Source organism: Crotalus tigris, unplaced genomic scaffold (assembly GCF_016545835.1).
Source record: "Crotalus tigris isolate CLP2741 ecotype Arizona unplaced genomic scaffold, ASM1654583v1 scf7180000017604.1628558, whole genome shotgun sequence".
Classification (NCBI taxonomy): domain Eukaryota; kingdom Metazoa; phylum Chordata; class Lepidosauria; order Squamata; family Viperidae; genus Crotalus; species Crotalus tigris.
In genome coordinates, this window is record NW_024096507.1 from 472,167 (window position 1) to 499,592 (window position 27,426).

At 36.3% G+C, this 27,426-nt stretch overlaps 1 protein-coding gene across 3 annotated transcripts in view; it reads right to left on the reverse strand.

Moving 5' to 3' along the window:
- Positions 1-27,426, reverse strand: part of ZSWIM6 (zinc finger SWIM-type containing 6) — a 99,082-nt gene that overhangs the window by 14,710 nt on the left and 56,946 nt on the right. For all 3 annotated transcript variants that reach the window (XM_039319909.1, XM_039319922.1, XM_039319914.1), the window contains exons 5-10: positions 16,214-16,393; positions 14,656-14,832; positions 14,289-14,435; positions 11,516-11,662; positions 10,294-10,554; positions 7,365-7,500 (exon numbers count right to left, since the gene is read on the reverse strand). In XM_039319909.1, coding sequence (XP_039175843.1) covers positions 7,365-7,500; positions 10,294-10,554; positions 11,516-11,662; positions 14,289-14,435; positions 14,656-14,832; positions 16,214-16,393 — 1,048 coding nt within the window. The remainder of the gene's footprint in view (positions 1-7,364; positions 7,501-10,293; positions 10,555-11,515; positions 11,663-14,288; positions 14,436-14,655; positions 14,833-16,213; positions 16,394-27,426) is intronic.

Sequence of the window (27,426 nt, forward strand, 5' to 3'; positions counted from 1 at the left end):
AGCATTTTCTCCCCATCCCCAAAAAAGTTTTGGTCTGGAAACCATTTAATACACCTCACTGATCAGTTTGCTTGTGGATGATCAGATGACCATTCCCCCCCAAGATGGTATTATCAGCCTTGCATTTATTGGCCATGATAGCTTGGTGTAGGCATTATCTTTGGCTTCTGGGTATAGCTTTCCATGATCATTCTACTCTGAGCAGCAGGACAGTCCATTTCTTTAAAACCAGGCTTTCCTCACCCCCCCCCCCCCGTAATTCTGGGACTTCAAGCCAATCCCTAGTTCAGTATGACAATCTGTTGAAAGGGAAGAGAGAAAGAAGTGGGAGACAGAAAAGAGTTTTTCTCTCTGTTCTGCTTCATGGTGCATCTCTCCTGACTTTTCCAGCTGTTGATCAGGCTGAATCAACAGTCATTCTTTGGAATAGTCATGACCTAAGGAAACCTTGTTATCAGTTGAGAGTGGGGCTTCTTTGGAACGTGAATTGGACATTATGACACTATTCCAAAAAAGCCCCAATCTGAAAGAACACAAGTTTGAAACAATGCTATATCTACCATTTTGGACATCTGACCAACCTTGCCTCCTCCCCAGCATATATATGAAGACTGACAGGTCAACATTCTTCCACTGGTGTATGATATTTGATGGGAGGGAACAAAGTTGGGGGGGTTCTCTAACCTCTGCTTAAGGTGCCCTATACCTAAAGATTCGCCAATAGGGACATCACATTTCATATGACCAATTTTTTCTGCCAACTCAAGGGTGGGTGGCCATGAGAAAGAATCCTATACTGAGCAAGCTATATCAATGTAACCATAACATTGTGGTAAAGTCCTTATACAGTAAATTCTCTGAATTATTTTGTTTCTCCTGTGCTTCCTCTTCATATTGCACACTAAGAAAAGCTGATAATTATCAACACACACACATGCTTAAGGTATGTAAAGGTAAACCTGACATCCCATTCTAAATGAGATTATTATTAGAGATTTGGAATGTGAATTATACTCTTAATAATTAATGATATATTGACCCAGTTCTGCATTTCTATTTTTCTTTATAGTTACGATGACATTTGCAACCAGATTCTCTGCATTATTTTTTAAAAAGCAAGTATCACTAATGGGGTTCATTCCCAATGAAATGTGCATAAGATTGCAACCTGTAAAGATTGACACACTTATTGTATGTGAGTGTGTTTACAATAGTATGCTGATATTATTTCTATAACTTATTTATAATATATATATTTTATGATATATATATATATATCATAAATCAATATATTAGCGTCTCAGACTTTTCCATGCAAATGGTACAGCTTCTCTGCAATAATATGCACTCAGCACCCGGATTTCAAGAGACATGGGTGGACAACGTATATATAAAATCACCTCATAGTATGCAGAGAAGTTATCTCAATAACCTTTGCATTCCACCATAGCTATTATTAGAGATATCAATCCCAACAATTGCACTGGAATGTTAATAGCTATTTAGTCAAAAGAGTTGAGATGCCAAACAATATTGTCATATTAAACAAATGCTGGTTTAAAATCTCAAAATATAGACTATTGTAAGAGAGCAAGCAGCCATTCACTTGCTTCATTTTACTTGCAGAGGCAAATCTATCAAAAGTAATTCCATTCAAGATAAAAAAATAAATACGAGAACAAGCCTACATTCAAACAGTGGTTTAAAGAGATACTACAGCTGTACAGAAATAGTTGCTTTTTGCTGATAAGTTTTTTCTATCCCTCCTACAGGGCTATTATTAGAAGAGACTACACTGTAATCTACTTGAATGAAAATAAGATGGTTGATTTTGTTTTTTTACATATGAGCTTTGTACCATGATGATTCAGAGCAGCTTCAGCATTTGAAAGGTCAAAAGTGATGATACAGGGCACTTCCATACAATCAACCCCCCCAGTGCTCAAGTTCTCTGATTTCACAATGAACATTCAGAAAGGCTTGACTGATTTTTCCCCTCCTATTTCATATCACCAGTACACCACAAGAGCAGGCATGTTTACTTTGTGAACTGTGAGATGAGCAGTATATAAATTAGATAAAAGATGGATGGATGGATGGATGGATGGAAGAAAGGAAGGAAGGAAGGAAGGAAGAAAAAAAGAAAGAAAGAAAGAAAGAAAGAAAGAAAGAAAGAAAGAAAGAAAGAAAGAGAAAAAAGAAAAAACTACCATACTCACTGAGACCTGCCAGCCTATCTGAGCTTACCCTTTCTGGCAGGGGATTAAAAAAAGCTTAACCCACCCCCAGGGTTTCCTTCCTTCTTTAAAATAAGTTTTAAAAATTGCAGGCATTTTTGATATTCATCAGGGTGGCAAATTCCAGCTGCTTTATTCTGTTTCTGCAGTTCTTCTACTAGCCCTGACTTCCTGACACAGGGCTGAGACACTGGGAGTTAGAAGCTGGGACATGCCTGGCATCCTTGCCAATCACTGTCCTGTCAACATAACCCCATGCAATCGTGCTGCTTCTGCAGTGACCCACAATGCCTAAAAACAGAAGTACTGTACCCCGTTTACAACAAGCCTCATAACTGTAGCTGGAAGAAACTCAGAAAAGGGCAATCAGCAAGTACTGAGCAAAAAAGTCAGCTAATCAGCAGGGGATTCCATTCACATTAAACTTGTCCCTACAACTCTGTCTGGAAGAACCCATTGAAAATCAACAAGAAAAGGAACTTATAAGCCTTTTGTGTTTGTTTGGGGAGGACATCACTGTCATTTGTATTGATCTTTACAACTAACAATGAAACTTTTACAGTCATTCAGATAACAGATTTGAAAAATAGCCACAACACTTGGATGGAGGCAAGCCTCTCCATTCTGAAATTATCAGAGAAACGTTGGAAGATCTTTCCCCATCTAGTCAATCCAGAAGTCTCTTTTATGAATTTCATCATATCCAATCATATATATACTGTATAGCATGGCAACTAAAACACTGAAATATGATTTGTATAGCCCTGAGTTGGAATCTCAGTTCTGATAGCTCTTCCAAATTTGGAAAAGCTCTTTGTGATGCAGTAGAGAACAAGACCTCTTCTGTAATACCGGTAGGAGCTTTTTCCAATCTTATATGTTGAACTGCACTTTCCATAAACTTGCTGGGTGAAGATCAAAGGAAAGTGTACTTCAAACGATCCAGACATTACCAGGTTGAGGAAGGCTGCGCTAATACTCTAAATAGACCTCTCCAAAAATCAATACTCCGCATATACCTTAATCCACCCAGTAGCAAAAGTTTTCAAAGCAAATGATATTCTTGATCTGCCTCTTTCTACAGTATATCTCTCTGCACATGCATGCAAAGAGAACACTTTGCATTCTATCTTCAGAACATCTGTTATTGGGTGGAAATATACAAAATGAGAAGCAAGCAATAAAAGACAAAATAATTATGCACAGGGAAAAAAAACATGAATATGCAAAAGCAGCTATCTCAACACTGTGCGGTGCTTAAAAATTCAACTCTTACAAATTCAAAATGTCTGGAAGAGATAAGTGTGGCACTAAAAATATACCAGTGTAGGAGCCAAGCAAGTGTCCTTTGGAAGGAAAAATTTCATCAACCACTTTGGAGGATAGCTGACAATCAGAAAAACTGAAATCTGATTTTATCTGAAAAGAAGCTTACATATAAGCTGGAAGGCAAGAGAAGATTTCACTGCATAAAAATCTAACCAACTGCTCTTTTGTCTCTCCCCCCCCCTCTTAGTTTTGGGCGAATGGTAATTTTATCTAATCATGTCAATGCAGAAGAAAAAACTGGACATAAGGTTATAGCCATTAATTGGACAACTCTATATACTAGGACTGTGCAAAACATTCCAATGGATGGGGTAGGCTTCACTAACTATATGAGTGTGGAGTAGTACCCCCATCAAGGCATTAAAGCAACTGCTTTAATTTTGTTTGTACATGCATAAACTTTCCTGCAGAGACTGCCAATCAAGCCAAGCAGCTGTGCATTTGTGCACAAATGCAGCCAGTCATGAAAAGCCTTCTAGAGGACAGGACAATTTCAGTGCTTTAAAATGCTTGTCACAGCCTGTCTGTACCACTGTCATCGGATAACATTTCTATGTCTCTTTTCAGTTGCAACTAAAACTTAAATTTGGTAGATTTATGCTACCTCAAATATTTTGAAAGCTATATACAAACTCTAGAAGAATGCAGAGAGCAGTACAAGTAGTTCTTGATTTACGGCCGTAATTGAGTCTGGCAATTTGGCTGTTAAATCATGATGGTTCTAAAATGTGTCATCACATGACCAGAATCAATACTATGATGTTTGTGGTGGTCATTATGTATACCCATTGCTTGCTGTAGGATGTCTTCTTTTTCTGGATACTGACTGTGGGGCGCTGCAAATGGCCATAAATGCAAACTTGATGCAAGGGCCCAAAATGTGATCATGTGACCATGAGGGGAAGAGACATCATAACTTCAGAACTGGGTTCAGTCGTAAGTCAAGGACTATCTATGTTAGACACTGTACAAATAGTCTTCAACTCACAACCCATGACAATTTGAATTAATAACAGCCTCTAAAAATTCTATTATGACCTAAAATTGAACTTATGATCATCACCTTGCCTCCATGGTCATGTGAATGCAGTTAGGGTTAGGGTGGCAACAGGCTCATTGTTTTTAATGCCACTTTTGTTTTCATAAATAACTCAAGGTGGCAAACATATCTAATAATAAAACTCCTTAATCTCACAACACATAGACAGGCTCAATCACAGATTCATCCAGGATACTCTGAGCATCCTACAGTAAGCTAAATCCAAAAACTCTAGGCAATTTCTGGAAGCTTAGCATTTAGACAAATCAGCCATCAATACAAACATAGAGATAAACCATATTTGCACATTATTCAAAAGAGACAATAAAAAAACAAAAAAGAAACAAAAAGTCCAGACCACATCCTCCTCAGCAGTTAACAATCAGGTAAGCAGAGATTAACACCAGACAAACATGCAGAAAATAGTACCCTAATCAAGGAACTACCAAAGAGAAAACTATACCCTCAGCAACATTGGCAGGGCAAAGGTATATAAACAAAGAGCAAGGCCCACACTCTTTAGCACTGATGATATTACATAGTTGGGTAATGAAATGTCTGCAAGTAAACAAAGCTCAGAGAGCACCAAGGACTCCTCAGTTCAACTCCGAGCTATATATATTTTCTTCTATTCTGAAAGCTCTCCAGTGTCCTACACAGAATTGATTTCTTCCCAATTTGTATAAACAGACTGTTTCATGAAGAATTATAAAATATGACAAAAATAAAGAAATATTTTTTTTGCTTGATTTGTAAAATGTTTTTGGGGGTAACAGTTTGATTAGCGTAATCACATGATGGCAATGAGGAAATGGGTTTATATTTGTGTGCACTCTCTCTTCAACACATAAACCTTATGTTGTGCAAAACTTTGAATTCCAACTAAGTAATGTTATTTTGTACCTCCCATAACATCTGCTAGAGACACTTTAAAGCATCTGTGACTTCCCTCCTCCTCCCCACAACTTGTACGGCTGCTCTTCACAGCTGCAACTTTATCCTGGAAAATATGCATTTGGTTTAAGGCATTTCCAACAAGTTCTCTGTGCATGCCTATGGAAACTCTGAATCACATTTCTCCCTTTGATTCTGAAGTGCACTTCAGCTCTAACAGACATGAATGGAGACCTAAGCTTTCAATGGATATATTATGAAATTCTTCCTCTGTGATATAAACCTGTATTATACCTATCACTGCTTCACTCCAGTGAGAAGTTGACTCTGGTAATGCTTTCTAATTTATTTCAAGAAATCATCCACTGAAGCCAAGAATGTGCACAAGTTGGGGGGGGGGATTCATGAAGGCAACCACAACCATGGGGTCAAAGCCCTGTTTTACATGCAATATCCATAAACAGGGACAGGGCTTTAATCCCATGGTTACAGGTGCCATCTTGCTTTTTTGCACACATCTTGCACTTCCTTGGTTCCAGTGGATGATTTTCTGAAACAAATTATAAAGCATTAGAGAAGGCAACCTTCCCCAACTCAGCACTCAGTTATATTGGAAATCACCTAGAAATCACCTACAGAGTATCGGTTCTCCCTTGCTTTCCAAGAGGACAGATTTTTTTCACACTAGATATACTGAACTGGTTGTACCCACAGCTGCCTGCATGAGTAAAGCTCAACTGAGATTAAGGATTCCCTTGGGGGCAGCTGAACTCCCAAGTGCTGAAATAAGGAGGGGGGTCAATCAGCTGTGTTAACAGCATGACACACCTCATTTATTTCCAATTTTCTATCCTGGTTGTCCTATGATGACAGGTAATGAGGCAGACATAAGAACTGGACTGGCTTGTACAGTAGCACAGAAGCAATTGCCTTGAAAATGAAAGGGAAAAGAAACTATGGCAGGACAAAAACAATTCAGATTAGACAGCCTAGCAGAACAGAGTACAGTTTGAGGATCTACTTTCACTTACAAAGAGTGCTTGAGAGAATATTCTTAAAAAAAAACAAAAAACCCCTTAATTCTGTGTTCCCAACATTATAGTCAACTTTATAGTCAACATACATAGTCAACATACAACATTATAGTCAACATACATAGGCAACCCTCTCAAGAGTCAGATATAATTTCCAGCAGGAAGTATCTCAAGCATCTTTTAGAGAGGGACCAAACCCAGAGCTACTTCTAAAATGATTGAATCTTCTGATGGGAATTAAAATGAAAGGCTTGGGTCAGAAAGGGTGTGTGTTAGACAAATATAAAAGTCTTGCAACTTTTGCATGTTATTCATTCACCCAGATATCACACCTTGTGATCAGACTTCCAGGATGGCACACTTCAAATACAAACTTTTATTTCCTCAATTTGATAGTTTCTAAAGGTGTTGAGTTTGTAACTTGCATAAATCCCAGGGGGCAATAGATCAAGCAGTCCTTCTCACTTGTGCACTCTCCAATCATGCTAGAACTGCAAGTCCCAAAATTCCCTAGAGCAGCACATGTAGCATAGGGAGGATTGTACTACAATACATATACAAATCAATTGTATACTATGTACTATTAAAAATCACTCTGGCAGTGGCTTTCCAAAATTGAAGTTATGGCCCACTCTTCTAAAAGACAAGGTTCTTATCTGATAAGAAGAGGCCACCACAGAAAAGGTCTTATACCCCTCCACCATGTTTTTAACCTCTGAAGGACCACATGTTTGGAGTGAGGCCTCTGCGGTGACTTTAGGGATTTGAAGGGAGAACCATGCTGTCAATTGGAATTGGGCTTCCTTTATAAACGAGTTTAAAGATACGTACCGCATTGCTCTCAGTGCAGTTTTGTATGCTAGTTCAGCATCATGAGGTAGGAGAGAGGTGAAAAGATACTTGGCAAAGGTATGCATTGGAACACTCTCCCGATGGATAATTTCACCTAGACCACTATAGGGTCCAGCTATTGGAGAGGGGAGGCAAAAGAACAGAAAATCTTATAATGAGCACTATAATTTTATTGAACATAAAATCAAAAACTATCAAAATGCTAGAATTTTTGCACTAATCTTTGCCAAAAAAGAAAACATCCACTGTAAAGTAAAAACTCTCTCTGGCGAGGAGCCCTCTAAAAAAACTGCAAGAATACCAAGTAGAAAATATTGTATTGAAGCAAAGAACTGAAGCTTGTATAGATTTTTGAATCATATTTTAAAATATGTTTTAGCAGAATATAATTTACAGCTCAAGAAAATATTTGAAAGCGAGCAATATTCCAATGCAGATCTCCCAATCTATATGCATAGTCACCCAAAATGTGTATTTTTCCCTAGAGTGTCGTGCATGTTAAGGCAGGTCACTGTAAGAAATGCCTGTATCCTTAGAACACTCACCCAAATTCACAATAAGTGCAAATACAGGAACAGAACATTTTAGGTGTGGCATATCTAGTCAGCCTACTCAAGGAACTATATGCTTGGAAGTAGCTGTTCCATGACTCTGTAGGGTCCATATATATAATGAAGATCTTCTCAAGATCTACTATCAGAACTGAACATATATGACACTAGGTATGTGATCTACTACTACAATACTGATAGAGCATGGTTGCCATTAAATACAAACTTTTATATACAGGAAAGCATCTCTGGTATCTTTGAGTATTTTTTTAGGAACAAATCTCTATCTTAAATCCTGGGGAACTATTGTCAGTAAGTGCAGTTGAGCTCCTCAAAGTGCTAGTATGAATCAGTATAAGCTACTTTTCTATACATCTTATTTTAAAAGGAAAGGGGAGATAATCACTTTTAGAATTGGATTTTGTAGAATACATCAGTCATGCAAGTTTTTATCACTTTTTACCTATTAATCCCATTACATTTTTTCTGACTTAGGCGAACCTGAATAGCCTTCTAAAAGAAGCTTGTGACCACAGTATACTGGAAAACTATAGCAGAAAAATACGAATGATTGTGCTTCAAAGATCCTTAATGAAAAGCACATTTTTATTTTTTTCTTCAATGATATCTCCAGAACTACTACTTTACACAAATTAACAAACATTTTGCATTTGAATCATGTCAAGGAGTTTCCTTTCAGCACATATTTAACTGCTTCTACTCTTAGCCAATGAAATAATGGAAAGTGTTTTCAGATGTTACAGTTTTAATCATTTAAACCTTTGGCATTATAACTGAGGGCTACAGTATTGCACATGACAAGAGAGATACTATCTTGTAAGATTATCTGGAACTTATGAAGTGGGTAGGTTCTTCGGTGGAATGAGTTTGGTCATCTGCATTTTAAATCTGTGCACAGTTGAATCCCAGCAAGACCAAGCTGCTGTTAAAAGAGGCATTCTGGATCCATAAAGATTCATTCCACCAGTCCTGATGGAGTTGTGCTGCCCATGACAAAGCAGGAATATTAACAATTTTTTGGGCTCATAATTCTTGCTGGAGTGTGCATTTAGATTAAGACAAGAGCAACAAGCAGTTCTCTTGGATTAGAAAGCATTAAAAACATACCACCATAATCTTACAGTTATGCTGGCTGTGGACTTCTGGGAGTTGAAGTCCACATGCCTTAAAATTGTCAAGGTTGAGAAACACTGGCTCTAATTCAATAAGACTCATTATATTATTAATGATTTTAATGCACAACTGTAGTTTTTGATATTCATCAGGTATAAAAATACTCAAGCAACAAGCCTAAACAGAATAAATACAATTCTCAGGGCTCTGCCCTACATTTAGGCAATACTAAGTTTAGGTCAGAGGTCTCTAAAAATTGATACAACCCTATCCTTGTTACTGCTCCAGGTTCCTCAAAGAAAAGTCAATAGCTGACTTTTGATTCTTGTACTTATCTACAGAAAGTGCTTTTCTTTGGAAAAGTAAGAAAGATGCCCACTCTTATATTTACTTGACTTGAATTTTTATATTTGTTGTTGTATCCATGAAGTGATAATGCATTTTAATTCTGCCCTCACAAAATTTCAAGTATTATCCACCCTTCTTAATTTAGGTAATATTTGCTTCCAGAAAAACTCCACTAATAAAAGTTACTTTCAATCGTTACAAAAATCTCCATATACTTCTGAGTGAAGTTCCACATAAGATGGTCATAGAAAAGCTTGACTAGAGAAAGAAACTTCTTATATAAGAAGCAAAATCTTTTCAAAGAAAAAAAAACTCAAGAAAATCCAATTGCCTTTTGGAAAAAGCCTCTTTAGGATAACCATGACTTGGATCAGTGATGGTATTCAGATATGTGAACAACCAATTATCTGTATGGAAGTCCATTTTGGGCCTGGGCAACAAAAATTTAGCTACCAGTTCTGCCAAAGTGGTGTGAACTGGCTGAATCCCACCACTGGCTTGGATGATTGAGAATCTCCATGACTAGAGAAAGCTTAATTGTATGTGTTTTAAGTTTCACCCGAAAGTGATAGTGATGACTACAAGAATTTCATAATCTCACATGTGAGATTGAAATTTTCCATGCTCACTTAGAATAGCTAGAATTACAACAAAATAAACAAACCTATTTTAATTTCCATTCTGTAGAGTCAAGGATAACCATCTCTTCATATGTGCAATATTTAAATTCGTAGATTGGGAATAGTTAGAAGCTCTCTAAACAGTCATTAGATTTGTAAGAGCTTGTTGATTATGAAATGAACCTACTTAGGAACCTGCCTCCTATTTTTGTTAAAAGCTGTTAAGAAAGAAAGTTATCATCAGTAATCAGCTACCTTCTAACAGGAAGACTGCTTGCTTTTGGAAAATCTTCACCAGAGTGTCATCCAATTCTATTTCATGTAGCTTGGAAATTAGCTGTTCCTCATTTCGACAAACCTTCTCTTGCGCATACAAGCCATCAGGCATTATCCTCTGCTGACCCAATCCTATCAATGCCACTTCCACTGCTAGTGTTAAGTAAGATTCTCCTTCTTCTAAGAATTTGTGGGTAGGCAAGTGATAATATTCCAGAGATTTGCATGGGCCCATGTTCTCTGGAACAAAAAGTTACAAAATAAAAACAATAAAGCCACTGAAAATGATTTCTCAGAAACTATATGCCTTATTTATTCCTATTCTTTATCATTCATAAGCTTCCTATAAATGTAGCAAAACTAGGATAGTTACATTTGCACATCACGCTAAGCCAAACATTTATTTTTGCTTCAGCATTTTCCATGAATATAGCAATTTAGTTTGTAAATCATGGCTTATGTCATATAATGTAACATTAACCAAGTCAATTATGTTTTATCCAATAAACCATAGATAAATAAATATAGCTTAGGTGTGATATGAGAATCCTGTCTTACAATAAGCCAATTAGAACACAAAATTTCAAAACATACAAAACAGCATTTTTGTAAAATGTATTAATAGCAATTTGAAAGGAGTCAAATGCTGTCTACTCAAAGCTTAAATATAAAACAGCAAAAGACTGAACAATGAATTAAGAAATCCTTACTTCTGTCATGAGCTCACTATATGGTAGTAAGGAAATCTCTGTTTTCTATTCTTTGCCATCCTTCATCTGCAATATGCATGATAACAGTACTGACTAAATCATAGGAAAGTAGTAAAATCATTATGGGAGCCACCCAGATTTCAATATAAGATGGGCAGTTGTGTAAATGTTTAATATAAATAAATTATATTAAATAATTTAAAATGAAAATAAATTATAATTAAATTATTTACAATATGAACAGCTGAACATGCAATGTAATGTTATTAATATTCTTAATGTCAAGTAATAAAGACAACATGCTCTAAATTCAGAAAAGGTCTCAAATTCAGTCCAACATCTTAAACTGAAAAAGGATTAGCTAGATACATTTTTCCTTATATTGGTATTCTACAGATTTGCTGGGGTTATAATGCAAATAAATAATAAAAAGCAACTTGTCTGAAAATGCTGAATCCACATACACAGCTAGTATAAGATCAGATTTTTACCTGTGAAATCTGAGAACACGTGGAAGCTTTCATCATCCACCCTGCAGGCTTCCATAAGGCTACTGAAAAGAGTGCCAATTGGATCCAATGGATGCCCAACCCAACCTTCTAGATTTGTAATAGAGGTAACACCTTTGTGAAGAAGTTCTACATAAAAAAACAAGCACACATATTGATTATATGATCATAATTGTATTGATATTATTTACAGCATTTTAAAATACAGAAAACACATGTTTCTTTTTCTTATCAGACTTTTCCAAATCAGTAAAGTAAATCTAGGAACAACTGGTCATAAATGAGCTAGAATCTGAATTCAGATCTCTAAAATGCCCACCAGAGGTTCACAATAGATGAACTGTGGCAATGCCAGTAGCTGAAATTTTGATTAACTATAGCACTGCTTAGTTTTTTCAAACTCCAGCAATGAAGAGGAATCCTGGTCAGTTGGAAATAATCAAGATCAAGCAATGGCTCATTTCCTAGGAATCAAAAATGTTGACTGTACTATTTAACAACAACAAAAACTGTCTAAAATTTTTACTGTTGTTGTTAATAGTCTATCCAAACTATCTTTAGGGCTATTTCTACAGAATTTATAAACAGGAAGCATATTTATACTATTCACAGAAGAGATATTTATTTTAGTTTCTCCATTTAAAAAATGTTCACTATTTTAATTAAGAATTCTTTAGAACTGAAACCAAGAAACCAACTATTTGAATGGGTAACCTCTAAGAGAATTTGTGTCATATGGAATAGAAGAGGTACATTATGGATAGTTCACTGCCAGTAAATGACAACAACCACTTCCTGAGCCCCCACCAATCTGCAAAAGGTTGACTATCTACTCAAGATTCCAGAAAATACTAAACTAAATTTTAATACTACGTAAAGGGAAGAGAAGTAGAACTGGAGGCAATAGCAGCAAATGGAACAGTAATATGGGATACTACAGATAAGTTACTCTGCTCAAGCAGTGCCTATACAATTTTTGCTTCAGGCTCACAGCAATCTGCAGAGAGAATGAAGCCCATGAACACAGCTCCAGCCTCACCACTTGAATACCTCCATGTATTCAGGTGGGAAGTCTGAGAGGCAGATGAATTTGTGTTCAGTTTTCTTCATGAGCTAGGTCTGGAATAAAGCTGGGCTCTTGATCACACAGCCATATGAACTTATTACAAGTCAACATTAGTACAGATCATTAAGACCTCTCACCTGAATGAGTGAAGGCTGGAGTAACTATGTGCTCAGTTAGTACTCTCCCCACTGTTAGCTTTCTAGACATTCAAGCAAATGTCTGAATGAGCAGCAGATGTTCTATCACTAATGCCTTCAAGCAAATTCTTAAAAGAATAAACTCACAAACAGATTTCCAGAATTTTATTAAATAAAATACTAGAGTATTTTGTTCTCAGTAAGGGAAAAACAACATTAAAGTAACTCAGATGGTTATAGAAACAAAGGGCAAATGGAGAAAAGTTATCCTGCCCCAAACTCTAACTATAGTTGGTGAAATTCTTTGGACATAGCTTCCTACTTTCTCTAATAATTTTTCTGTAGTTCTTGCATTCTTGTATTTCTCATGATCTGCCTATACGGTTCATTTGTGGCTGGGAAAGTGGGTGAAGCCTAATGCATGATTATAAGGGGCAAAATGCACAAGCAAGGCTGGGTGCATTGGACTCTGTCTTTTGTCTCCAAGCAGTTCCACCCAATGCTGTCCACATTATTGGGGGGGGGGGGGCTGTCATCCAAAAAGTGAACAGGCCTACAGAAACTAATCCTACAGGCCTAATCTTCTGCAGACAGGTAAAAATGTACAGATGGAAGTAGTAGAAGGGCTACATCATATACATCTCCCTATTTTTTCTCTGTACCATATTAATAGTATTATACACATCCTTTTCAATTTTAAAAGACAGCTTTATTTCCATTTTCCCTATAAACAAGAATCCTTACTTGGTAGATTTCTGATCTTGTAGATAGAGTGTTATTCAAAACTGGTTAGAGCCTATCTCTTGGACTTACTAGGCAGGACCTCACCCAGTGTTGATTGAGGCTATCTCAAAAAAAAAGAGAAAGAATCTACATCTGAACTACAATCAGTATAGAAGCATGGGAATGAGCTTCATAGTTACACATCCATAATTTCAGTGAGAGGGCAGAGATCTTATCTTTTTATTCACGGACATTCGTGTATTATTTCACTTATGAGCAAGTGAGAAATGTACTAACAAAGAGGGTAAACTGACCGTGGTTTCACAAGCTCAATTTTTTTGCTCAGCTTACATGAGGCAACTTTCTCGGAACTCCTGCGAGAATCTGTATGATTTATGGATACAGTCACTTCCCATAATTATATTTTTAAACTGTTAAATGAATAATGTTAACTACCCACCTAAATAAATCAGTATTTAAAAAGCCCTGAATAAGAGTGCAGATGATGGTTCTGCTATTTTACACATAGATGATTATAATTAGCTTGTTTCAGGAATATTTTCTGTACAACGTTCTGCACCTTAAATTTAAGATTAAGAGAAGAGAATGAAAGAGCTCTTTGTACTGTTGTTATACTGAGAGATACAGAGAAGCAGCTTTATTCCTACCAGACATTTGGCAATGAACTGGCTCTCCCCCCCCCCCCCGCTACAGTCACTGCAAACCTGCAGTGCTATATGTTCAACCAGCACTTGCTTATTCTTAGTCTCATTCCAGATTTTTTCTCACCATGCTGTGTCCTTTGGCCTTTCCTCCTGCCCACATTTACCTTTCTTCTGGAACCGGAACATTTCCTGCTGCTTCTGCTGCTGCCTCCTTAGAGTATTAACAATAGCAATTGCCAGCCGCAGTGCTTCTCTTGGGTAGCCATGAGATCGGAGTGCGTCTACTCGTGCACAAGCCGTAGGCACATGCTCTGACAAAGGGAAAGGGAAGGCATTGTTAAGTCCATCTGGGTCTGGAATAAGACCATTAAATAATTTTAGGAATCTACAGGGAAAAAAACCAATCGAGCAGCCCATCTGAAAGGAAGCTCTGTTGGTCTCTCCAGATGTTTCTGTCTTTTTTCTTCAACAACAACAACAAAAAAGAAAGCATTGAAACCAGGGACATGTATTTCCTGCTAAGCCACTTACCATGCCAGAGGGGCCACCCATGAGAATCAAAGAGTGAGTTTTGAGCTTCTTCATGGTAACAGTAGTTGGTATACAGATCACTGTTAATAATGTGCTGTAAGTGACTGTCCTGCCAATGGAGATCGCATGCCTCAATAGCTCGTGTGAACACCGTTCGGTGAGACCTGTTTGATGAATCTGCCAGCCCAAAGAGTTCAAAGAATTATATACTTTTAAATGTTCATATGGCCCCAATCCTCCACATTCATTCCCTACTTTCCATTCTCTCTTATTAACATCATTTTCACATATATTCCATAATTTTGGATGGAACCGAAGTTATCCTACATCTGCTTTCCTCAAACTGGTTTCCTCTAATGACTTAACTCTCACAATTCCCAGTCAACATGTGGGGATCATGAAGCTTGGAATAGTTGTTTTATACACTCAGTTCACCAAGTTCAGTTAAAACTGAGCAGGAGACAATATTCCAGTTTTATGATTCTAATACAAGTTAGTCCACCAATGATTAGTTTGCAACATAGCTTCAAATCACACACATAAACAATGTATATTTAATATTCAGTTTCATACAGGAACAATTATAGATATACAAGAATAATCACTTCTTTGATAGAGGAGAGGTTGAAGATTCATACCAAGGATATACGGATTTAAATTAATACAAAAGCTGCTGAGGTACTGAGTTTTCTTTTTACTGTACAATGCCAACTTGGCATTTAAATGCTAACTTGGCATTTAACTACACCCCTTTAAACCACACAACCAGGAATTTGCAATGTGGTTTTAAGTAGCTGGAAGATGCACTCTCTGCAATTATAATTTTAATCTGTTAGAAAGTGCAGCAGTACTGTCGACATCCTAAAGTAATTTTCGTTGGGGGTGTCACACAGCAGGAAAGGTTAGTAAATGAAATGAAATAGTATGAGTGATCTGAGAAAAATATATTAAAGGAATTATGGACTGAATGCTTCAACCCAAATGCTAGTATTGGGAGAAGTTGGGAAACAGGGCTGCTTCGTATAACATTTGAATAAGAAAATGAACTATAGGCATTAGCCTCAAATTAATTACTTGCATCTATTTTATAAGGCATCAATATATACATCATGATATAAAAATACCAATATTTTATTTATTGGTTTTGAGGAAAGTGTTTGATTTAAAACATTTCCATGATGCTGCAACACCAGCAACTTAAATACGCATAGTTCCTATTTAGTACAGCATATTGTGTTTACATTGGAAGGACATCTACACAATGAAAAGCAATTCAGAACTAAATGTCAACCCAACATTCTATTAGCTGAAATACAGACCTTGAAATGACCAAAAGAAAATAACATGATTCACATTACTGAAAATGGCTTGAGGTGTTGTCAGTGACTATACATACATATAGCCAGCAAAACCTGTACACTTCCCAAACAAACCATCTTTTAGTTAATCTTTTTTATCAAAGGCTTGAAAAATCCAGAATACCAGCATTAAGATATTATTATGATTTAACAAAATGGTAAAGGCACAGCATCTTCAATTAAACCAAACCAAAGTTCACCTTGTATTCCATTTGGACCCTGAGGCAGAGCATTGGTTAGACTTGGCAGGTCATTTCCATGATTCCCATCTTCCCAGGGACACACATCAACACTATTCCATTTCTTAAGCTGTTTCAGCCAACTGGCCTTTTGTTCCAACTTGCAATGGGGATTTAATACTATGCACATCCAAAGAGCACCTACAGAGAGACAGACAATATCCAGTTGGGCTGGATACCTTGAAAGTAATGAAAAGAACTATACATACAAGTTTTTAAAATGGATGCAATAACAAAGCAAAATGCACCTTTGAGAGCTTGCAGGAAATTTTATCTTATTTATCTAATTTATATAACTCCTCCCCCCATCTTACAAAGAAGTGACTCTTGCCAGCCTTCAACAAAAACCAAACAAATTAACCAAAAGAATCACCTTGAAAATAGGCTCCCAATCTGATTAAAATCTCTGAAAATGTTTCATTCTCACTATTACTCTATATTGATCTTTATTTTATATAAATTGTATATTGATCTTTATTTTCAAATAAAGTATTTGAATGTGCAGATGTTCTATACTTCTCTGCATAACATGAGGGAGAATAAGCAACTTCTGATTTTTTGCAAGTAGTTTTTGCCTTTTGTTAACCAAGGACAGAAGTATACTTCATAAATATTGCTGCAATTATGTATGAGAAATCCTTCATTTAAATTTACAGATCTAATTTTCTGCTGACATTTAAGTCTGAACCAATCCAGGACCTCTATCTTTGACACTGCATGCTAATCGAGACATGAATAAATCAGGCACTGTTGGAACATTTTTAAATATAAAGATATTGCTCTTAAAATTGGCAGTTGCAGACTCTTGACAAGCAAAGAAAAGACGTCTACAAGTACTAGTTAGCAACACTTCATTTGTTCATCAAGGAAGAGTTTTACATAGACTTTTACAGAAACCTTCAGAATCTGTTAAAAATGAATGACAACCTTTCAGAAAAGACATGCAACTGAATAGGACTGATAAAGAATGCAAATGGGAGTTGGCAGCTAAGCCACAATCTATGCCGAACGTATTGTACCAATCTTCAAAAGCAGTTCAAATGATTTTATTTCTCAACAATTTGGAAAGTATTAATTTTTTAGGAGCAGCAAAATGAAGCAAGCCAAAAGCTCATACTAGCCTTCCTTATATATCTTTATTTTGCAAAATGTACAGCATTTGCTTCCTAGAGAAGCTGGTAGATGTTTAACACAGAAAATACCTGCTGTTGTTTCACAGTTGAGGGAGAACCATATTTACCGAAATATGCATTCAGAGAGCTGCACTCAGACAGAGTGGTTTTGTGCACTGCATGAAATCATAGTTTTTGCTTAACATTTTGTATGAACACAGTACTGCAGTGGTAAGCAATGAGTGGCTCTAAAATCTGGCTTCTGGAGCTCTCTCTTGCCATTTTGAGTTGAGAATCCCATAAATCAGTGTAAACTCTAAAGTAGCCATATAATTAAAACAAAGAAAGCTCTCCCATTCACTACCATTCCCAAAACAATCCTGCCCAAATGTGCAATGTGACCACACTCATGCTGTGACCAGATCAGTTTTTACATTAAATACTACCGTTTGTGAATTCAAGATGATTCGGTCTATTGACAATTAAAAAGGTTTTTTTTTTCCTGTTCCTGGCAACTGGTAAATTCACCCATGTATTCTTTCATCGATAAATGATGGCTGTTCAATTTCTGTGCATTTTGACATTTTTAACAAACCAGAGTTCAGTGACAAAGCTAAATGGTAATTCCTCCTTAATTTTAATATAATTCTGTAAAAAAATTTCAAGAGCACAGAAATATATTGTTGAGTTCAAGCTTGGTTATATAAGGTACAGACATATATACAGTATGTTTAGATTTTTTTTCTTAATATTGCTGCAACTCAGCCTGCTAAGAGATTTTCCTGGTACAAAGATAAACACATATCATAAATCAATATGCAAATTCCATATTTCCCTGAAGATAATTAGAAGACTCATCATGCTGCAACTGCAATTTGGTATTAATTTCACACAAGAGAAAGAATATTAAAACTGTCACATCTTAGTGAGGCATTGTCAATTCTAGTTTCACAATTATTATCTTGCTCTGAATTAGAGGTGGCTTTACTTCATCAAATCTCATTTCAATACAGACATTACAAAACCTATTGGATACTAGTGTTTTATCCCTTCAGATAAGCAGAATATAATCAGTAATCAGAAATAGAAGTTTCTTCTTATATTATTACTTAAACAAATATTATTAAAGTCCTGTATTATATTAGCATACATTTCTCCACCACATATAAGCTATTAAGCATATATGCAGCTCCTGTTTTATGATTAATAATTGTTTCCCATAAACATTAGGATATCCCAAAGGAGCTATTTCCAAAAGGCGACTGGAATTTCTTGGCTATTTCCTCTGAAAACATTTCACTTCTCACCCAAAAAGTTTCTTCAGTTCTGAACTGAAGAAGCTTCTCAGATGAGAAGCAAAATATTTTCAAAGGGAAAAAAAAACAAGAAAGTCCAGTTGCCTTTTGAAAAAAGCACCTTTGAGACAACCATCACTTGGATAATTGAGAATTTCCATAGATACACATTAAGATACTTGGCTTGCCATAAAAGAGAATTATCTAAGTTAATTTACATCTTTTTCTCACATCCAAAGATAACCAACAGAGTTACTGAGGAAAAAATAAAAGATTTACTTAGATTAAAGAATAAATGAAACAAAGCATTAATTGAAAAAAAATGAGATAAACAAAGATTTGGCTATACCGGTAGGATTTGGCTCTTAGATACTCCCAGGACCCCTTCTTCCACATGGAGCTTAGTCCATCCTGTATTCTCGTTTCAGATGGATAGACTAGGTGACAGGAAGGATAAATCAAGCATAACATTTCTCCATGACAAACTCCCTTAGAGGGTGATTGGCACCTATTCCGACATTTTTTGGGGGGGTTGCTTTTTTAATTGGTCAGCCTTACAAATTCAACATTTTTCCATAGACCCAATTTTCTGGAATGAAATCCCCCTGAATCCATATCTGTTTATGGAACTGCCTCTCCCTGAGGGTATCTGCACATCCTATTAGTTTAGATACACTCCAGGTCCCCTTCTTTAAATGTTACAACCTGATGGGATCTCAGAGGTCTGCTTCTTGGTGGCCATCCCAGCCCTTTGGAAAAGCTTCTCACCTGAGATCCGAGGGATCCCTATCCTTTTAGCCTTCTGAAGAGCCATGAAGACTGGGCTCTTTCCCCCAAAATTGCTATGAGATTGAGATTGAGCTAGGAGCTGTTTGGTCTTGCACCTCAGGGTAAGGATACTTTTCTTTGTATCATTATTTGTATGGATTGTTTTGAGCTTCCTAGAGTCATTATATGAGATAGGTGGCCAGATAAGTCCAGAAAGTCAGTCAGTCAATCAATCCATCAGTCTCTCACTATGTTACATTTCTGAACACTTGGCTATTCTCTTAGTGTATGGGTTAAGACGTATGAACCTCCTCACTTGATATGGGTTTTTTTCCAAGATTTTGTACAAAGTGACTGAATCCCATCTTGTTTTGTTCTGTAATATGTTTTTATGGTTTATTATATTGTGAGGTACCCTAGAGTTTGGTTTGAAGTGTTTTTTTAATTATTAATCAAATTAAACTAAGTTAAATTAAAAATAAATAAATAAGGCTTTTGAGGTTTAGCTATTCCCGGTTGTTTGATATTTAGGCTAGGTGCCAATGAATTTTTTTATTACTATTTTTTAATATAGTGCTTGTTTATACTGTTTATGCTATGTTGTACACTGCTGGGAGTTAGAGCTTATAATAATAAGCCTGCCCTCTGGAATAATATCCCCCAAGAGGTCTGATAGCTCCCAGTCTGGTGATGTTACGGAAGCTATTAAACATTTGCTGTTCTTCCAGCTTTGGAGCAGGGTGATGGTTTAGCCCTTGTCAGATACAGTGTGGTTTACAAGTTTATCATTGGGCTGCTCATGAGTTGTCTCTTCTGTTATACTGTTCCTAGTCAGATGACCTCTAAACTGTAAATCTAATCTAATATAATCTTTTTTTTTAAAAAAAAAACTGCTACTGGAACAGATACATCATCCCCAAAAAAGCAAATATTCCATAAACTCACCTCCATGTAATCCAACAATCTTAAAGGGGGTCTTTACACATTGGGGACAAGAAGTAATAGAAAATTATTATTCTACAATATGGAGCATGATGCAGTCAATATGCATCCTAAAATCCTATATTAATGGGGGGAAATATTAATAATGAAATGCGAAGTTAAGTTTAAAACAGCATTTTTTAATTTTCTATAAAGCACAAACTTTTTCATAAGTCCAAAACATGCTTAGGCTGCATAATTCATTCAAACTACAACTTTTGTTATGGCATTTTTTTCAAAATGTTATTTTACCACAGCCTGCTATAGAGGTAGATACTAGAAAAGTATCAAGATGGTGAATATTTGTTCATGTAGACACCTGATGACACATCCAAGCTTTAAACTGGTCTAGATTTTTTAATACCATCATGGTAATACTAACAGCTAATTTGGTATAGTGGTTAAAGGCACCAAACTAGAAACCAGAGACTGTGAATGTCTTGAAAGCACACACATACATGCACATACACAAAAGTATTTTTGGTGTTGTGAAATATAGATGACATTTTTGAAAATAAGGAAATATTGCTATCATAATGAAAAACTTAGATCTTATTTAATAAATCCATCCCTCCTTCAAAGATGAATACTCCAATTGTTACCAAAACAAATTCAGCCCATTAGAGATGCATTAGTGCTAAAAGTAAATCCAAGGCCCCAATGGCTAACAATCTAATTAGATCAGTATTAGATTTTGTATGTTGCCCACTGACAAAGAAATGATCAGTCTATAATTTTAAAGGTAGGTTTATTTTAATAGTGAGAGACAGAATAACAACAAAAAATCCAGAAAAACACATTTCAAAAAAGTTATAAATTGATTTGCATTTTAATGAGTGAAATAAGTATTTGATTCCCTATCAATCAGCAAGATTTCAGGCTCCCAAGTATCTTTTATACAGGTACTGACCTAAGATCAGAAGCACTCTCTTAAAGAGAGTGCTCCTAATCACAGCTTGTTACCTGTATAAAAGACACCTGTCTACAGAAGCAATCAATCAATCAGATTCCAAACACTCCACCATGGCCAAGACCAAAGGGCTGTTCAAGGATGTCAGGGACCACATTGTGGAGCTACACAAGGCTGCAATGGGCTACAAGAATATTTCCAAGCAGCTTGGTGAGAAGGTAACAGTAGTTGGTGCGATTATTCGCAAATGGAAGAAACACAAAATAACTGTCAATCTCCCTCAGTCTGTGGCTCCATACAAAATCTCACCTTGTGGAGTTTCAATGATCATGCGAATGGTGAGGAATCAGCCCAGAACTACACAGAAAGATCTTGTCTATGATCTCAAGGTAGCTGGGACCATAGTCACCAAGAAAACAATTCGTAACATACTACACCGTGAAGGACTGAAATCTTGCAGCGTCCGCAAGGTACCCCTGCTCAAGAAAGCACATGTACAGGCCCATCTGAAGTTTGCCAGTGAACATCTGAATGATTCAGAGGAGAACTGGGTGAAAGTGTTGTGGTCAGACGAGATCAAAATCAAGCTCTTTGACATCAACTCACCTTGCCGTGTTTGGCGGAGGAGAAATGCTGCCTATGATCCCAAGAACACCATCCCCACCATCAAACATGGAGGTGGAAACATTATGCTTTGGGGGTGTTTTTCTGCTAAGGGGTCAGGACAACTTCACCGCATTAAAGGGACCATGGACGGGACCATGGACTGTCAAATCTTGAGTGAGAACCTCCTTCCCTCAGCCAGGGCATTGAAAATGGGTTGTGAATGGGTATTCCAGCATGGCAATGACCCAAAACACAGAGCCAAGGCAACAAAGGAGTGGCTCAAGAATAAGCACATTAAGGTCCTGGAGTGGCCTAGCCAGTCTCCATATGTTAATCCCATAGAAAATCTCAGTAGGGATTTTGTCCCACTACTCTTTGCAGATCCTCTTTAAGTCATTAAGGTTTTGAGGCTGACATTTGACAACTCGAATCTTCAGCTCCCTCCACAGATTTTCTATGGAATTAAGATCCTTCCGTGTAGTTCTGGGCTGATTCCTCACCATTCTCATGACCATTGAAACTCCACAAGGTGAGATTTTGTATGGACCCCAGTCTGAGGGAGATTGACAGTTATTTTGTGTTTCTTCTATTTGCGAATAATCACACCAACTGCTGTCACCTTCTCATCAAGCTGCTTGGAAATAGTCTTGTAGCCCATTGCAGCCTTGTTTAGCTCTACAATCTGGTCCCTGACATCCTTGAACAGCCCTTTGGTCTTGGCCATGGTGGAGAGTTTGGAATCTGATTGATTGATTGCTTCTGTAGACAGGTGTCTTTTATACAGGTAACAAACTGTGATTAGGAGCACTCTCTTTAAGAGAGTGTTCCTAATCTCAGCTCAGTACCTGTATAAAAGATACCTGGGAGCCTGAAATCTTGCTGATTGATAGGGGATCAAATACTTATTTCACTCATTAAAATGCAAATCATTTTATAACTTTTTTGAAATGCATTTTTCTGGATTTTTTGTTGTTATTCTGTCTCTCACTGTTAAAATAAAATTACCTTTAAAATTATAGATTGATCATTTCTTTGTCAGTGGGCAACATATAGAATCAGCAGGGTATCAAATAATCCCCCCCCCCAGTATACTACCAAGTTTGAGGGCTCCAGCTTTTATTCATGAACATAGTCTCAGTAAAATCCAAATCACCTACAATACATATTATTCAACTTCTCATAGTACTGAAGTTCTTGGACTACTGAATGTTTTATCTTGTTCTAATTCATTCTGTTACTGATTCAAACTTTGATATATTAGTTTTGACACTATATATGATAGTATAATCACTCCCTGTGCATTTCATACTAGATGGCTGATTAATGTAACAGATTACTTGCAACAGTTATGGCAAAGGAAAATGATGTAGTTTCCATAAACTATATTCTGTGTAAGGTGATAGAGGAAAGATATGACAAAGGGACACAAGTATAAAGACTTCCGTGAAGAATTTTTTTCTTTCATGAGAAAACATTCCATTTCAACTTAGACAGTTATGTCAAGAGACTTAATAAGGCCATGAAAACTAGTACTTAGGTGATATATGGGTGTATTTGAAATGCAAAGAAGGCAAATAAAGAATTAAAACTTCAAAATTCTATTTTCTAGGCTTGAGGTATCTTTCTTGTACTGATTGTGAGCCAGAAATGCTCTAAATTTGATGGTGTGTTGACTCAAGTGACATTTTTTTCATTATTCAGGCCAATACAATGTCATTTCAATTTTATTCTGCCTCACATCAAATTATTCACAATACAATAAGGTTACAATGACATCCAGTTTGGTCTAGTGGTAAAGCCATTGGCTAAAAACCAGAAGACTGAGATGTAGTCCTGCTTTAGGCATGAAAGCCAGCTGGATGACTTTGGGCCACTCACTCTTTTTCCACATGCAATGTCAGACTCCGACAACAAACTGGTGGGTCAATTTCTGTTGCAACAATCAATCAATACTTGGTTGATCCAGGAAAAAAAGATCCTGCATTTGCAGGAAAATGCTAGGAAGGGAGGGAAAAAAGAATAAGGCTACAATGAAAGCAAGTCTTCAGGTTACATATTATGCTGTATCTTAGCTTGTTTGCTTAGTGTAGAAGGAATAGATGCTACCATTCTGTAAAACTCAATAACAATGTCAAAAGCAACATGGATACTCAGATTTTGCTTTAGTTACAAGTATTTTAATGATTGCAAATATATCATTATAGGAAATGGGGCTTTGAGGTTTAATCTAGACACCAGGGAATAATGCTTTGTGCACGGGTTGATTACTTCAGCTTTGTAAACAATCAAACAAACAATAGGAAATACTTAGGGAAACTGTTTCAGACAAGCCTAGAATAAGCAACTGCAAATATTTAAAAGGCAAAAAATAAAGGGAACAATAATGGGTCAAGAAATTATGATATATTGGATAAGAGTTTATGGTCTAATTCCCAAAGGAATAATCTTCACTAATACAATCTGAACAGTCCACTGTCATTAGAGGTTCAACATACATTTTCTTTTTCTTTTTTGAACCTCAAGGCAATGTAGAAAACAGACTAGTTATTAATTAGACTCAGGATTGTACAAGGTGGCAGTTTCGAATCTTGCCCTGGCTTTGTCTTCTATAATCCCCTCCCCCTTCCTACTACCAATCTAAGACCTTTATATATTTTGAAGTAGAGTGTGCAGTCTGTGTGGCATATTGTCATTTGACAAAATGTATTTCTAGATATGACTATAACAAAGAACCAAAACTGACTATGGATCCCTACCATAAACACAGTTCAGCAAAAATGAGATTATTACTCTTTGATGAACAGCAGCTCTCTGCCCTTTGGCTTCAAGCTTTCCCTGCATTTCTAGATTTGTGTGTGTGGCTCAGAACAACAAATCTATATAATGCTAAAAGCCCAGACCTTTCAGAAATGGTCAGCACATACTCACACATAAATATACATAATCCCAAAACACATTGTTCTATTCATTTTTCAAAATATTTTAAATGGGTTTAAAGAGGGGAATCTCTTAAAGTTGTTTTTAATGGTGAGAAATCACTGATAACTACCATATTTCATTTAAATATGTTCTGTAGATACAAAAGATAATAATATTCAAAGCTTGAAACTGAAGCATTGTTTTATATTGTTTTTAAAATAAGGGTTCCAAACCAGTAACTGTGTATATGTATAAACATGCACATATACACTCTTTGTGTATATAATCTTAAATATATTTACAGAAGCAACAATTAAATTTATAAAATTCAGTATTATAAATAAGTCTTTCTGATCTTGTGGAAGATAACTGCTATCATTCCACAACCACTGATCCTACTGAATAAAGCTCATGGAAACTGAGGTGGGTCAGGCTGTCTTAAACAATATATAACCACAGTTTATCTTAGTCTTGACCTAAATATTTGTGATTAACTAAAAGTGAAATAAAAAGCATTTTATATGATTATACTCAGTGGTGGGATTCAAATATGTGAACAACTGGTTCTCTGTGTGGATGTCCATTCTGGGCCTGAGCAACAAAAAATAGCTACCGGTTCTACCGAACTGATGTGAACTGGCTGAATTCCACCACTTGATTATACTGGAGAATGAGGTCATAGAGGTCATAGAGAAGACTACATAAATTCATGTTTTAGTATATAACATTAACAAACTATTTAGCATTACAGGTGAAGCGGACCTGTCTAAAGAATTATAAGGAGATAGTCAACAGCAATTCATGAGTTTTAAGGATACATGTGTCCCATGCCAACTTAATATTCTTTATCTAACTCCCAGAAAAGCCCTTAACTTTGCTCAATTTATTGATTTGCTCTCCTCATTGGTGGAAGGAAACTCCAGCAACAGCCTTGTACAAAAGTAAATTCCTTCCTGTCTGTTGTACAATCAGTTCATATGAGCTTTGCACTGCTGTTTTCATATGCCATGGTGAACTGCATAACTATATTATACTAACTCATAGTTGTGGTAGCTTAGAAGAGAATGGTCTTCTCTTAGCTGAGAACTTCATAGTTAAATTGTTAAATTGTATTCCACCACTATTGCTGCTTGACCCTTCAATGTGTGATAACTTTCATGATTTTTGTTATAAATCTGTATTTTTAATTTATTATTTTAGTTTATGCTATTTGGTTCAGTATAACATTTTGCTTTGGTTTGGCTTTGGTCTGGCATGGTTTCCCAGTGAGCCTGAATGGGCCATTGTATAAACTGTTGCCAAGTTACATCTTTAAACATGATTCTATTCTGCAGGAACTCCACATTGACTGGGAAACTAAAGCACTAACTACTATATATTATTAACAGTGTCTCCTATCTTCTATAATGAGAAATCAATGAACAATCATTGCAAAGACCTGGCAATCTAATTAGCTCTTTTTTCTCTGTGCAGGAAAAAAATAAAGTTCCTTGGGAAAGTTGGGAAAACTGGAGTATTTTGATAATACAAAAGGACAAATCTCATGTCAATAATGGGAAACAAAGCTGAGGAATTTTAAATAAGCTGGTCAACAATCCATTTCTGTCTTAGATACACAAGGACGTTTGTTGTCAATGGTTTCCACTCATTCTTAAGAGAGTTGATTGACGCTGGATGCACATTTTTAATTTTAAAAAGCTCTCTCGCTTATATGTATGTTGAGGGAGTTGACGTGAGCATTTTGAAATACAAGATCTATGTGATAGTAGCTAGCATAGGAGACATTATAGGATGGCAGAAGATAGGAAGGGGTAATGAAAAACAGAAACTGTGGAGAAACCATGCATACATTTGGACCCGTAATCTATACGTTGACAAGTTGCTGGGCTCCATCACTCTACCAGACATAGATACTTGTCTCACAGATTCTTCTGCTTGACTGCGCTTATGAGATAAAGCCTCAGAAATTTAATTTAATAGTTTCAGCTTTATTAAGCTGTCACAAGAGCAACCCTACTTTGATAACAGTAACTGTGCCAATTACAGTTTGGTTTAGGTCGATATATTTAGTTAGGCTGTTTTGCATTTCAGGTTTTTTATGTAGACTTTTTTCAATTAATTTTGCACTTAGCTTTTGCTAAGGGGACATCTAAATTATATTCAAGGGCTTAATTATATTGGGGCTTACTTTAAAACTGTGATACTTGTATTTAAAAATGATCAGTAATTCAGCTTTTGAATAGGGAATACTATTTGTGTCAGTCCTGATAGTGATACGTGACAATTGTACTCAGGGCCTGCAACTTTCAAGGTGCCAAAGGGCTTCCAATTCCATATCACAGCCAGAAATAAACAGAAAACACCAATTAACTTGCAAATCCCATGTGCTGACAAAACTTTTCTCTATAACTAGTAGCTCTTGGAATTTAATTCTGAAGTAAGCCTACAGCAATGTAGTACTTATAGAGGGACAGAAATGCCCAAATAATTCAATACTTTTGGATCAAGTAACTGAAATATACAACACTGATTTGGTAAATCTAAGTGACATACAGCAAACTCACTTAATAGCTCTCTGCATCC